This window comes from Mus caroli, chromosome 7 (genome assembly GCF_900094665.2).
Source record: "Mus caroli chromosome 7, CAROLI_EIJ_v1.1, whole genome shotgun sequence".
NCBI lineage: Eukaryota > Metazoa > Chordata > Mammalia > Rodentia > Muridae > Mus > Mus caroli.
The window spans coordinates 47,432,296-47,446,145 of NC_034576.1; the positions used below are offsets into that span (position 1 = coordinate 47,432,296).

General features: G+C 51.3%; 2 protein-coding genes across 3 annotated transcripts in view; one reads left to right on the forward strand and one right to left on the reverse strand.

Moving 5' to 3' along the window:
- Positions 1-13,119, reverse strand: part of Nucb1 (nucleobindin 1) — a 17,785-nt gene extending 4,666 nt beyond the window's left edge. The window contains exons 1-7 of the mRNA XM_021168043.2: positions 13,015-13,119; positions 12,395-12,536; positions 5,816-5,923; positions 4,302-4,434; positions 2,213-2,316; positions 1,105-1,290; positions 779-869 (exon numbers count right to left, since the gene is read on the reverse strand). Coding sequence (XP_021023702.1) covers positions 779-869; positions 1,105-1,290; positions 2,213-2,316; positions 4,302-4,434; positions 5,816-5,923; positions 12,395-12,526 — 754 coding nt within the window. The 5' untranslated portion in view covers positions 12,527-12,536; positions 13,015-13,119. The remainder of the gene's footprint in view (positions 1-778; positions 870-1,104; positions 1,291-2,212; positions 2,317-4,301; positions 4,435-5,815; positions 5,924-12,394; positions 12,537-13,014) is intronic.
- Tulp2 (TUB like protein 2) overlaps positions 1-13,850 on the forward strand; it is a 38,288-nt gene that overhangs the window by 11,896 nt on the left and 12,542 nt on the right. The gene's annotated exons all lie outside the window — the stretch shown is intronic.

Sequence of the window (13,850 nt, forward strand, 5' to 3'; positions counted from 1 at the left end):
AAAAAAAAAAAAAAAAAAAAAAAAAGTTATATTTTGTTTAACTTGAATGCATTTCTGAGCCTAGGTATGGGTGCACCTGGGACACAACTCAAGCACAGAGGTCACAGGTCAACATGGGACTTGGTCCTCTCCTTCTGTCATGTATGTTCCACACATCAAACTCAGGTTGCCAGGCAGGGCTCTCGAGGTCCCAGGCTTCTGGCTACTATGGCAGCCAACAGACTTCATTCTCTCAAGCCTAAAAGCTTCGAACCCAACAGCCCAGTGGCAGGGTTATTTAAAAGTGTGTATATGTGTGGGTGTGTACACCCACACATATATATTGTGTATGGGTGTTTTGCCTACTTGTATTATGTGTATCATATGTGTGCTTAGTGCCTTCAGAGGTCAAGAGGGCATCGGATCCCCTGAGCTGGAATTAGATAGCTGTGAGGACCGTGTGAGTGCAGGGGTCCTCTAGAAGAGTAGCCATCTTTCCAGGCAGTTTCCCCCTACCTCCCATGGCAGTTTCACATAGGCACCAAGATTTTTTGTCTCCATGGCTCTTGGGAGTTGTGGTTCTTTTATGTCCTCCTCAAGCCTGGCCTGCTCAGTTAGAGGACATGGCCATTCCTTAGAATACAGAGGAAAACAATATTGAAGAAAAATACTTGGCCATGGAAGATCCCAGGCCTACCAACACAGAGGGGCAGGATATTTGGCCAGTCAGGCTATGAACCATCAGAACCTGTCACATCAGCCTGGGTCTGGAACACCCCTCCCCCCACCTCCACCTTACCATGCAGTATGAAGAAGGTCTTGGGGTTGAACCTGTTGGGGTCCAATCCATCCAACTCCTCCCACACCTCCTTCAACTGGGCTTGGCTGCCCTGTGGAGAAGAACAGCAGGCTTGTGAACAGTGAGTCTGAGAGCCACTGTATCAGGGTAGACAGCCCTAGGTGCCCTTCCAATAAACTTTAGTTCCCTCAAGCCAGAACTACAATTCCCAGCACTCAGGTAGGTGGACTTTTTGCCATAAGGACTCTTGGGAGTTGTAGTTCTGCATCTGCACTCATTTTCTGCTTAGGAGTTGGACATGGTAAAACATACATGAGGGTCCTTACAGGAACATTGACTTTGGGGTGTTCCCGGTGTCTGCGCTGTTGCTCTTGGAGCTTCCTCTCGGCCTCCTTCCGCTGCTCTTCTCCCAGAGACTCCAGGTAGCGTCTCCTCTCATGTTCTTTGAGCATCTCATAGCGTTTGAACTCTTCATGGTGTGCAGCGTCATACTGGGCGAGGTCTCGGGTGGCCTGTGGAGAGGCAAGAGGGTCACATTCCCCCTCTCCTTAGACACCTGCATGACCTCACTTCCTTGGTCTCCGTGGTTGGGTCTGTCCACAGCAAACCCTGGGGTGCTTTCCCAAAGTAGCGGCTTGGATGTGAATTTTTCGAGTCCCCCGAGAGCTCAGCATTTCAGGAATGAGCAGGGATGATATGTGAAGTAGGCTTAATACAGAAAGCATCATGGCTTGGGCAGCCAAGAACAATCCCAGCACTCAGGAGGTTGAGGCAGGAGAATGGCAAAAGCATTTTTTAAAATAATTTTAAAAATTTGTATTTCCTGTGCATTTGTGTTTTGCCTGCATGTATGCTTGTGTGAAGGTGTCAGATCCCCTGGAACTACAGTTATAAATGTGAACTGCCATGTGGTTGCTGGGAATTGAACCTGGGTCCTCAGGAAGAGCAGCAGGTGCTCTTAACCACTGAGCCATCTCTCAGATCCTGAGTATGGCAAATTCCAAGCCAGCCTGGGCTACATATCAAGACACTGGCTCAGAGCAACTCTTATAAGACAATGAATTCATACTTTCTCAAGCTACTTAGTAACAATAATTGCAGCAACAAGGGACTAACACAGTTGCTATGGGGGCAGCAGTTGCACTCCCCAGGTGGCTGTACACCAAGGGCCAGTTGTCAACTGCAGACTAGTTTTTCCTTGTTACATCAGATGGAAGTCTTAGGCATTAGTGGATAAAACCCAGGACTGCTCTAAGCACCCTACAATGCAGAGAACAGGTTCCATCACATAGCCCTAGCCATAGTCTTTCTGTAGAAAAGCAGGGATGTGCTGAGCTAGCCCAGCCCAGCACCACTGCCCTCTACAGGAGGCAGGACCCAGTTCCCTCGTCCTCCCCTGCTGAGCATCTCAGCCGGCTCACCACCCTCACCCACCGTCTGGATCAGCAGCTCTAGGTCCCGAGCCTCAAACGTGTGCTGGTTCTGAGGGTCCAGGTGTTCAAACTGCTTGAGGAGGTTCATGTGGTCCACCTGCAAGTCTGGGTAAGGGAAAGGCAAACCAACACCCATCACGTCACGGCCTTTCTGTCAGAGTTCCTAACTGAGAGCAGGGGTGCAGAGAGGAGAGCCACAGAGGCCACGCAGGCAAAGAGGATGGCACATGGGCCTGGAGGATGTCTGAGGACCTGAGCCTGCCACTGACTCTGGTGCTAAAATTAACAGTAATCACAATGACAGCAATGCCAGGCCACTACAGCCTAATGACACGGGCTCCATGATTAGCCCTGATTGGTTTGTGTAGCAATGGAGGTGAGTGTGTGTGTCTCTCATCAGGCTGCTACCAAGCCTTGGCAGCGAGTGCCTTATAGGCTGCGCCGTCTTGCCAAGTGCTGAACCCACTCATTTACAGCATACAATTTGATGGTGTTTTAGAATGTTCACAGTTACACACAAACTCCATCACCATGACTTTTAGGGTACTGCTGTCATCCCCAAAAGAATCATGCCCTTTTTCTCTCCCCAGCCCACTGGGGACATTCTATGTGCTTTACAGCCTGGGGCCCAGCTTCGGACAGCATCTCGTTTCCCAGGTTTATTTCCATTGTTCTGCATGCCAGGCCACTACAGCCTAATGACATGGGCTCCATGATGTTTTTAGGGCTCACTAATGTTTCATGGTGCAGGTAGAGCACATTTTATTTATCCACACCACAGCTGGCAGACGTTTACGCTGCTGGTTCCTTTAGCCATTGTGCAGTTTTCACTAGCTTTGTGTTATGCTATGGTATCTGCTGAGACAGGTCTTCTCCAGTACCAGGCATAAGGACTTGCCCCATGTAGGTCGGGATGGTACAGGCTTGTCATCCAGCTACTCGGTAGGCTGAGACGGGTTGTATGTTCTAGGCTTGTCTGGGTACAGAGTGAGTTTTAAAAGGGGGCTGTGGAAAGTGGGTGGGTTCGTGAGCAGGGGGAGAGAGGGAGGGATACGGGATTTTTGGGGGGAAACCAGGAAAGGGGGTAACATTTGAAATGTAAATAAAGAAAATATCTAATAAAAAAAAGGGAGTACGGTGGAGTGCCTGCCTAGAGTCCACTCATGAGGGGCTGGCGGTGTGATTAGGCAGCACACTGTTGTTACTCGGTTTATGTGTGTGTGTCTATGTGTGTGTGCATGCATGTTCACGCGGGTGTACAGGTATACAGAGTTTACGTGAAGGTCAGAGGTCAACTCTATGGAGTGGGCTGTCTCCTCCCCAGCATATGTGGATACGAACTCAGGTCACCAGGCTTGGGGGCCCATCTCCCAGGCCCTTACTGTAGTGTAATAAAGATATTTAAAGGGAGACGCAGGAACATGTGGTGGCCCTACACCAGCACTCAGAGGTGGATGCAGAAGGACCAGGCGTCTAAAGTCATCTTTGGCTACACAGTAAGTCTGAGACTAGCCTGACTGTATGAGACCCTGTTTCAGAAAGGCAAACTCTCCACCACCCCTCCCCCAATGAGCAAAAAGGCAGGAGAAGCAGAGAGAATAATGTCAATGTGAAAGTGTGCCAGAGCCGGCCGTGGTGGTGCACGCCTTTAATCCCAGCACTCAGGAGGCAGAGGCAGGCGGATTTCTGAGTTAGAGGCCAGCCTGGTCTACAAAGTGAGTTCCAGGACAGCCAGGGCTACACAGAGAAACCCTGTCTCAGAAAACCAAAAAAGAAAAAAAAAAAAGAGAGAAAGTGTACCAGAAAGAAAAGAAAAACATTCTGTGTAACTTGCACCTGCTTCCCCAAGAGCCCAGGCCCCCCCAGCCACCCGGGCCCCCCCAGCCACCCGGGCCTCCCAGCCACCCAGGCACCCCCAGCCACCCGGGCCTCCCAGCCACCCGGGCCCCCCAGCCACCCGGGCCCCCCAGCCACCCGGGCACCCCCAGCCACCCGGGCACCCCCAGCCACCCGGGCCCCCCAGCCACCCGGGCCTCCCAGCCACCCGGGCACCCCCAGCCACCCGGGCACCCCCAGCCACCCGCGCTCACTGGGCTCCTGCTTTGCATCCATCTTGGCCTTGAGCAGCATCCGCAGCCTCGACACCTCCTGTCGCTTGAGCTCATCCAGCTTGGTTCGGACATTGTGGCTGACGAAGTCCAGCTCTTGGCTCAGCTTTCCACTCTTCAAGGACAGAGGTGGGGGGGGTCCCCCAGTCAGGCGGACACCGAGGGGGGTGTGCTGGGCAGCCCACTGTGCACCCTACACCCCAAACCACTCAACTCCAATGTTCCTGAAGCTCCATTATGCTCATGTCTTTCCTGCTTGTGGCCTGCCCTGGCACCTGGGAGCCCAAATGCGCAGGAGGGAGCCTGAGCTTTGCCGAGAGGCCCTGCTCACCTCAGACTGGGAGCGCTCACACTCAGAAGTCTGTTCTCACCACAGGGCCAGTAGCTCTCCTGACACCTCTTTCAAATCAGTTCCATCCTTTTCTGTTTTGTTTTGTTTTGTTTTTCGAGACAGGGTTTCTCTGTGTAGCCCTGGCTGTCCTGGAACTCACTTTGTAGACCAGGCTGGCCTCAAACTCAGAAATCCGCCTGCCTCTACCTCTCGAGTGCTGGGATTAAAGGCGTGTGCGCCTCCACACTCAGCCAATTCCTGTCTTTCCATACTCAACAGAGACAACACGTCCACCTTAGGACGCATCTCCAGGCGTCACCATCACCCACCCACCTACCCACACACGAGTGCTAAGCTTGATGCTTTCTCGGGCCATGCCCAATCTCATCTGTTCCACCATCAGAGCTGACCCTGGCCTCCACTGCTCACAGCACTCCAGGGCTCACCAGTGTCTCTGCTGGGTACAAGCCCCTGCAACACTGCCTGCCCATCAGCCCCAAGGGGCTGAAGGCAGCAAGAGAGCTTCTTTTGCAACCCAGATCTGTCATCGGGGATGCTGAGCCCCTGCGTCCACTCCCATCATGCACATCCCTGCTGATGGTGAAGGATGTAAGCTTGACAAGGCCTAGAATTCTCTAGAGGACAAACGTGTGAGCATCTCTAAGAGGGAGTTTCTAGACAGGGTTAATTAAGGTGTGACGCCCCTCTTTCCGTGCTGGCGGCACTATCCCAGAAGCTGGGCTCCAGAACTGAATGAAAAGGAGAAGGTAGATGAGCATCAGCAGGCATCCATCTCTGACTGGGGATCCGGCACAGCCCACTGCCTGGCCCGCCCGCTGCAAACTCTGTCTATGATGCCTTTGAACTGTGAACAAGGATCAAGCCTCCCGTAAGCTGCTTCTGTTGCCGGTTTTGTCACAGCAAAAAAATAACTAAATAGAAGCCAATCAGATGAGTCAGAGAAGAACTCAAGAAGGGAACATGGCTACATCTTAACTGGAGAGAAACTGAGGCACAGCAAATGGACACCCCATAGCTGATAGATGGTAGAGCGGAGAGCTCGTGTCCATGTTTAAACACATCTTCAGGAGTTCCCAGACTCCCTCCCAGCTGTGCCCCCCAAGCTCCCTCGAGCATAGCCCCTCATAGCCCAACCCCAGCGCACCTTAATGTCCTCAGCGTTGGCAGCCTGCAGCTTCTCCCGGAAGTGCCCATCTGTCTCTAGCACGTTGATGACCTCCTGGAGGTACCGGTGGTAGTACAGGCCCGTGTCCTGAGGGGCAAGGGAGGGCATGGCAACACCTGCCTCATCTTCTAAGTTTCCCCCAGCCAGGACCACAGCTCAGCTCCCAACTTGCAGCGGATACACCTTCCACACACAACAGGAGGCCTGCATCATTTACTGGCTGAGTCCTCAAGAGCCAGCCAGAGGCAGCCAGTCCAGGCTCCAACCCTTGACCTTCTGCTGTGTCCACCTCCTGGGAGGTTCTATGGCACATAAGAAATGAAAATCCCAGGGGGGCGGGGCTGAAGAGATGTTGAAGGGTAAAATGCTCTCTGCATAAGCATGGGGGCCTGAGCTGGAGTCAGACTTAGGATGAAGAGCCCAGCACCCAACTCCTGTGGCTCACAACCATCATGCTGGCTGCAGGGGACCTGAAGCCCTCTCCTGGCCTCTGTACCTACACACACATGGCACAAATACACACACTCATGACAGAAACACACACACACACATACACTATAAATACATACACACACATACACGAATAACTTTTAAATAAAAGTTTAAGAAAGTAAAAATTAAATCTTGTTAGGAAAGCCGAATGTGCCAGTGCCTGCTGGCCATGCCAGCTGTAGAGCAGGGACAGGTGCGTCTCTTGGGGCTCGCTGGAGCCACAGCTTGACCTACTGTGTGAATCCCAGGTCCCAGTAAAGCACCCGAGGAAGGACACCAGAGGTCCCCTTGTGGCCTCTCTGTGCGTGCGACATGCATGTGCACCTATACACACATGAACATGCATAAAAACCTGAACACACATGCCTCCACAAAGATAAAAAGAAAACTCTAAGGAGAAGCCAGGTCTGGTGGGACATGCTTATGATCTTAGCATTGGGGGGCTGAGGCAGGAGGACTGCCTCAAGTTCAAGCCCAGTTTTGGGCTATAGAGTGAGATCTTCCCTTTAAAACAATCACAAAAATCCAAACTAAAGCAGTGGAGATCCTCAGGCCTGGAGATGAATGGAGAGGGGCCTCAGCTGCAGGGACTCCGCAGAGTATCAGGTGCGGACAGACCCTCACTGTTGGGGCTGAGGTTTCTGGGTTCTCACTAAAACCATTAACTTTTGGGGTGGGGAGACGGCTCGATGATGAAGAGAACATACTGCTCTGGCAAGGAACCCACAGGAGGTCCCTCACAACTGCCTGCGACTCCAGTGCAGGAGACTCGGTGCCCTCACTGGGCTTCCCCAAGTGCCTACACTCACATGCATGCGCACACACACACACACACACACACACACACACACACACACACAAAGTTAAAAACACAGCCAGGTGTGATAACACACACCTTTATCTCAACACTCAGGAGGCAGAGGCAGAAGGACCTCTGTGACCTAAAGCTCAGGCTGGTCCACAAAGTGAGTTCCAGGACAGCCAGAGGACACAGAGAGACCCTGTCTCTCACACACACTCTGGCTCAGAGCATGTACTGCTGTCCCAGAGGCCCAGAGTTTAGTTCCCAGCCTCTCGTCAGATGGCTTACAACCACCTGTAACTCCAGTCCAGGGGACCTGATGCCCACTCTGGCCTCCTACGGTACCTGACAGGAATTAAAGAATAGTGATGGGGTTAACATTCTCTTCCTTTCTCCATCTCCCTTCTCCCAGCAGCTGCTGGGTTTTTGTTTTGTTTTATTTAGATTTATTTTACATGTAGAAGTGTTGTGCCCACATGTATGTGAGTGCCTGGTACCCACAGAGGTCAGAAGGCATCAGATCCCCTGGAACTGGAGTTATAGGTGGTTGTGACCTGCAGTGTGGGTGCTGGGAACCAAGCCTGGTCCTTTTCAAAAGCAGCCATCATCTCTGCAGCACCCCCAGGATAAAGAAGTTACTTTTATCAACAAGAGGAAAAGCACTCAAAAGAAAACCACAATTACACAGAAACACATCTAACAACATGGAAGGGACTCACTAAGCTTGTCTGAGGGGGGGCAACACTCCGTGACTCAGGTGAGGTCCTTCCTGTAGCTCACAGGGCACAGCCCCGCCTCCTTTGGCCTCTGCCAAGGTTCCCACTGGAGAGTCCCTAGGCTTTGTCTTTCTCTTTCATCCCAGGTCCATTAGCCCCTGCCTTTAGTACCCTGCCTTCCTGGAATAAGAAGCCTCTGTCTCACACCTCTCTTAGCCTCTCTGTCTAAGGGACAGTGATGGGACAAGACATGAGCTTTCTTTTTAATGTTCTTTCACTAATTATGGCTCATGACCATGGGAGGGGAACCAAATCTCTGACCAGAATGCAAGGTGTTTGTTTGGGGCAGCAGGTTGGCTCAGCAAGGAAGGGTGATGGCGCACTCACACAGTGATCGCAGCACTCAGGAGGCAGTGCCAACTCTGACAACCTGACATTGATTCTTGGCACTGACGTGGAAGAGGAAAGAGGAAGACGTGATTCCTACAAGTTGTCCTCTGACCTCCACACATACTGGTTGACCTCCGTATATGCACACAAGATAAGCAAACGCATGTGAAATGGAGGCTCTGGCCCTGCCTTGTACCACATGTGCCCTTGCACCACATGTGCACACCACATGTGCACACGTGTATGCAATTCCAGGGTCCCCAGGCAGTTGCCTTAACTCTAAATGTGGTGGAGATGCCACTCGAGGCTGCTGAGGCGTCAAATCAAGATTAACTTGTTACTTATGTTCTGAGGGCCTTGACTGACCCTCTGTAACCCATGCTGCCCTCACAGGGGGCACACACCAGGGGACACATGTCCCTCCCAGTTCCTCCATGTGGTCCCACAACAGCAGTACTGACACATATTGGGCCCATTTTCTTTTCTTTTTTAAAGATTTATTTTGCAGGTGGTGATGGCGCACTCACACAGTGATCGCAGCACTCAGGAGGCAGAGGCAGATCTCTGTGAGTGTGCGTTTGAGGCCTGCCTCATCTATAGAATAAGTTCTAGGACAGCCAGGGATACACAGAGAAAGCCTGTCTCAACTGCCTCGTCTATAGAACAAGTTCTAGGACAGCCAAGGATACACAGAGAAAGCCTGTCTCAAAAAAACAAACAAAAAGGAAAAAAAGTTATTTGTATTTTATCTGTGTGTGTGTGCCTGGTGTATGTCATGAGTGTGAAGGTGCCAGGAGGCCAGAGAGGCCATCAGACCCCCTGGAGCTGACCTTACAGCAGGTGTCAGCAGTCCAGTCAGGGTGCTGGGCAGTGAACTCTTCCTGTGGAAGAACAGCAGCACTCTACCTCTCCAGCCCAGGCCCACTGGCTCAGCCTGTCCCATCAACACCATGGAAAACCAAGATGTAGGAGCAGAGGAAGGGTCAAAAGACCCACGTGGCACCTTCTGGCATTCCTGGCTACAAATGGAGTTCCTTCCTTTTCTCCAGCAAGCCTTGGGCTGCCTGCCCCCCCTGAGGGCTGAGAACATTGCACTGGCTGGTTTTGTGTGTCAGCTTGACCCAAGCTAGAGTTATCAGAGAGGAAGGAGCCTCAGCCGAGAAAATGCCTCGGTGAGATCCAGCTGTAAGTCAGCAGTGCGCCCCTCCATGGCCTCTGCCTCGGCTCCTGCCTCCAGGTTCCTGCCCTGTTTGAGTTCCTGTCCTGGCTTCCCACAGTGATGAACAGTGCGGTGGAAGTGTAAGCCAGATAAACCCTTTCCTCCCCGACTTGCTTCTTGGTCCTGGAGTTTTGTCACAGCAACAGGAACTCTGAGGAAGACAGATGTGGAACTCTGTCTTCCAAGACAGGACTTCTCTTTCTAACGGCTCTCCTCTAAAGGATGGTCTCCTTTTTTTTTTTTTTTTTTTTTTTTTTTTTTGGTTTTTCGAGACAGGGTTTCTCTGTATAGCCCTGGCTGTCCTGGCACTCACTTCGTAGACCAGGCTGGCCTTGAACTCAGAAATCCTCCTGCCTCTGCCTCCCGAGTGCTGGCATTAAAGGCGTGCGCCACCACGCCCGGCTGGATGGTCTCCTTTTATTCTTTATTTTTTTTAATTTTTTGAGGCAGGGTTTCTCCATGTGGAGTTTGTGAGTGCTAGTAATCAAACTCAGGGTCTCTGGAAGAACAGTCAGTGCTCGTAAGCACAGAGCCATCTCTCCAGCCCAATTTAAGTTTGCTTTGGTTGGTTGGTTTTGTTTTGTTTTGTTTTGTTTTTCTTCAAGACAGGGTTCTCCGTGTAGTTCTGGATGTCCTAGAACTAGCTCTGTAGACCAAGCTGGCCTTGAATTTAAGAGATCCACCTGCCTCTGCCTCCCAAGTGCTGGGATTAAAGATGTGCCTGGCCCCCAATTTGAGTTTTAATTGCTTCTCGCAACTAAATCTGTTTTGTAGAAAGCAAAAACCTACCATATGTGCACTGTGTCCAGTCTGATGTAACTGACTTCTGGTTGTTTAATAACCAAACTTGGGAGTCAGAGCCAAGGAGGCTACAGGGATACCCTGGTAAACTTCAACTGTCAAAATGACACAGCCTAGCATAGCCTCAATTGAGGAACCGTATAGATCAGGCTGATCTGAGAGGCCTGTCTCTATTGTTAACTGACTCAGAAGGGCCCAGCCCATCATGGGATGCACCATTCCCTGGGCAGGTGTCCTGGACTTTGAAAGGAAGTTAGCTGAGCATGAACTGGCTGCCAGCCAGCAGACAGCACCCTCCACAGTCCCTGCTGCACCTCTCGGCTGTAAAGTGAGTTCCTGGGTTGGAGGTAACACTGTGTGGAACAGCAAGCAGGCCTGCTGCTGTCTTAGGGTTTTACATCTGTGGACGGACACCATGACCAAGGCAATTCTCGGTGGTTTTCTTCTTTCCCCACGCAGGTCCCAGGGATTGAACACAGGCAGGCCTGGCAAGCCAGTGGCTTTGACCAATCGAGCCGTCTCATTGGCACCTCCATTCTTTGCACAAAGAGCTTTGGAGTGAAATCTCTGGGGACCTTCTTAGTAAAAATGGTTTGTGTCTATTGTAGCCTAGGGAGTGGTCCCATTAACCTTTGGCTATTCCATCCCAAGCTGTCCCCTTAATTTTATCTTCCATCCTTTTCAGTTAGGCCACCTTCAGATGACAGTCTAATTCCATCTAACTGTCCCCTTTGATCCTACTGCAAGGACTGAAACTTACTGTGAGTGGAACCCCCACTTCAGCTGTGAATAGTCAGATCAACTCAACCCTTAAAAACACTATAACCTCCTCCACAGTTTTAGGGTCTCAACTCTCCTGGGGGGATGTTTGTTAGACAGCACAGGCAGGCTTAAAGGTCTCTGAGGATTAGCCCCTCCTGAACATTGAAAATTCCCCACAAAAGGAGGAGATCAAAGACATCAGAGCTGTGTTGAGGCCCACTAAAGGGAAGCTACTTCCTCCTGGTCGACCGAGTACAATCTGGATTTGTCCTAAACAGCCCCAAACATTATAGACTATTACTGTCCCCTCTCCTAAGAGCCTTCGGACTAATCCTTCAGTCACGTGACTAAGAATCCACTCCCCAAGAGAGCTGACTCACCTCAAGATGTGCTAAGGGATAGGGGGTGTGGCCATCTTCTTAATGAGATAAGGTACTTCCAGGCCAGAAGCCCCTCCCTAGGGGTAGCTGATGGCTGCTCTTCACTGCTGAAACTGCCACTTTTTCAGATATCTCATTTCAAAAGCATAACGCTTCCTTCCCTCCCTTTCTCTGAATCGTACACATGATTATCCCAACCCTCAGGACACTCTCAATTCCGCAGAACCCCTCCTGGATACACAGCTGCTTAACAACCCACAGTGCTCAACCTCTCTACCCTTTCCATGTCTCAAACAGCCTGGTTTTCTCTTCCATCTCCCTCCTGGAACCTGCAAAGACTTACAACTTGTCTGCTCTATTATTTTCCTCTGATACAATGGTTTTCAGGCTTCAAGATTTCAGAGTAGAGTACTAACACCTGGCAGGAGGCCCCGCTACACAGGAGCTGGGAACAACCTGTCTCAGGAGGTAACAGCAGCTTGTATCACTAGGGAGAGCTACGGGAAGAACCAGGCCATAAATCAGGGACCTGGAGTTTGAAAGTTTGGACTCTCTAGGAGCAAAGATTTCACAGAGCTCAATAATACTGGAATGAGTAAACCAGCAGTTCCCGTGTCCTTTTCCCACTTAAACTACATTGCTTGTGAGGTCCGTGAAGCAAGAATGCCCTGCTAGGTGGTAGCATCCAGCTGCTGACGGTGCTACTGGGAAATGTGGTTTTCAGGTTTTCTTCATTCCTTATTAAAGAGGGTCTTAACGATCAGAGGGGAGAGTTTAGATGAGGGTGTGACACAGGTTTTCATTTGGGGTCAGTCTTGATTTCCACATCTCAAAGGTCGCTTGCATGTCTCACCCACTCACTATGGCAAAGGAAGGCGGGTAAACGAACGACACGCCCCGGCGTTTCAAACAGGGGATCCTTGGAGTTTTCTCCAGGGCCCTGGGGATGGCAAGCACCACTGCAAAGACGCCAGCGACCAGGGCTGAGCTACTCACCGGGGTCTCAGTGGCCTGGCTGTCCTCCTGAGGAGGTGCTGCGCGGTCCACAGGCACTGCCAGCACAGCAGACAGCATCAGTAGAGGTGGTAAGAGAAGAAAAGGGGCCCCGCGGGGCACCGAGGTAGGCATCGTGGCTGGTCTGTGAAGGGAAATGGAGAATGAGTTTTTTTTCTTGTTTTGCTACGGTTTTTTGAGCTGTGTATTAAGTAGCCTAAGTTGGCCTTGAATTTCTGACCCTCCTGACTCTCTCTCTCCCTTCCAAGCTGGAATTACAGGCGTGTAGTACTATCCCTGGCTAAGGATGTCCCAACCCCGTATCCGGTTGGGCAAGCGAGTGTGCACGCCACCCGATTTGCAAAAATGAAGACTCCAAGCGTTTAGTCACCTGGAACCCAGGATGCCAGGCCTCCAACAACCCCGGACGCCAGGCCTCCAGCCTCCCTTTCCTGGAGCGCAATCCGCAGACCCTCATTCCGGCGCCCTGAGTAAGGGAATCCTCCCCCGAACCGTGATTCTAGGCCCCTAACCTCCCCTTCTGCCGGGACCGCCGAGGCCTGACACTGGACAAGTATCACGCGCTCCAGCCCCTCTGCCCCCGGCTTCGGAACCCCCCTCACCTCTCCCAGTGCAGAGGGCGTTTTCGCGGCCGGCGACCTCCGCCAGGTTTCTGGCGATTTCCCTCCTAAGTCACGCCCACTTTTCCGCAGAGAGCCCGCCCCCAGAATACTGATTGGTCCACGCTGGCTCTGAGCTTCCGCCCGCGTTAGCGGCCCCGCCCCTTTCCAATGAGGTTTCCTTATCTTTGAAAATCTTTCCTGCTTTCTTGGAAGCTCATAGTCTTCAGCGCAACATTTCCTGCGTCCGTTTTCAAGTAAAACTCAAAGCCCTGCATGCCCAGGGACTGGGGGAGGGGGTGAGACCGGACAACTTTTGCGGACATCTTGCCGCGGTGTCTCTTGGGAGTTGTAGTTTTCTCGTTTAATTTCACTCCACAAGTTCCTGCAAGTGTTAGGAAACTACATAGCATATGATCATTATGTTTTAAACAGAGTGTCACTACATAACATATCCCTAGATGGAGCTCTGTGTAAACCAGGATGGCCTAGAGGTCACAGAGATCCTTGTGCTGAGGATAAAAGTAGATACTACACACAAGTGAAAGTGAAGAAGCTGCGAATACCTGATTCTGACTCCTAGTTTTCCACTCGCAATCATATACTTAGGTACCTTAAAAAATATATCTTTGAGGGCAGCTTTTTTGTTGTTGTTGTTGTTTTTTTATCTTTTTTTTTTAAAAAAGATTTATTGGCCGGGCGTTGGTGGCGCACGCCTTTAATCCCAGCACTCGGGAGGCAGAGACAGGCGGATTTCTGAGTTCGAGGCCAGCCTGGTCTACAGAGTGAGTTCCAGGACAGCCAGGGCTACACAGAGAAACCCTGTCTCGAAAAACCAA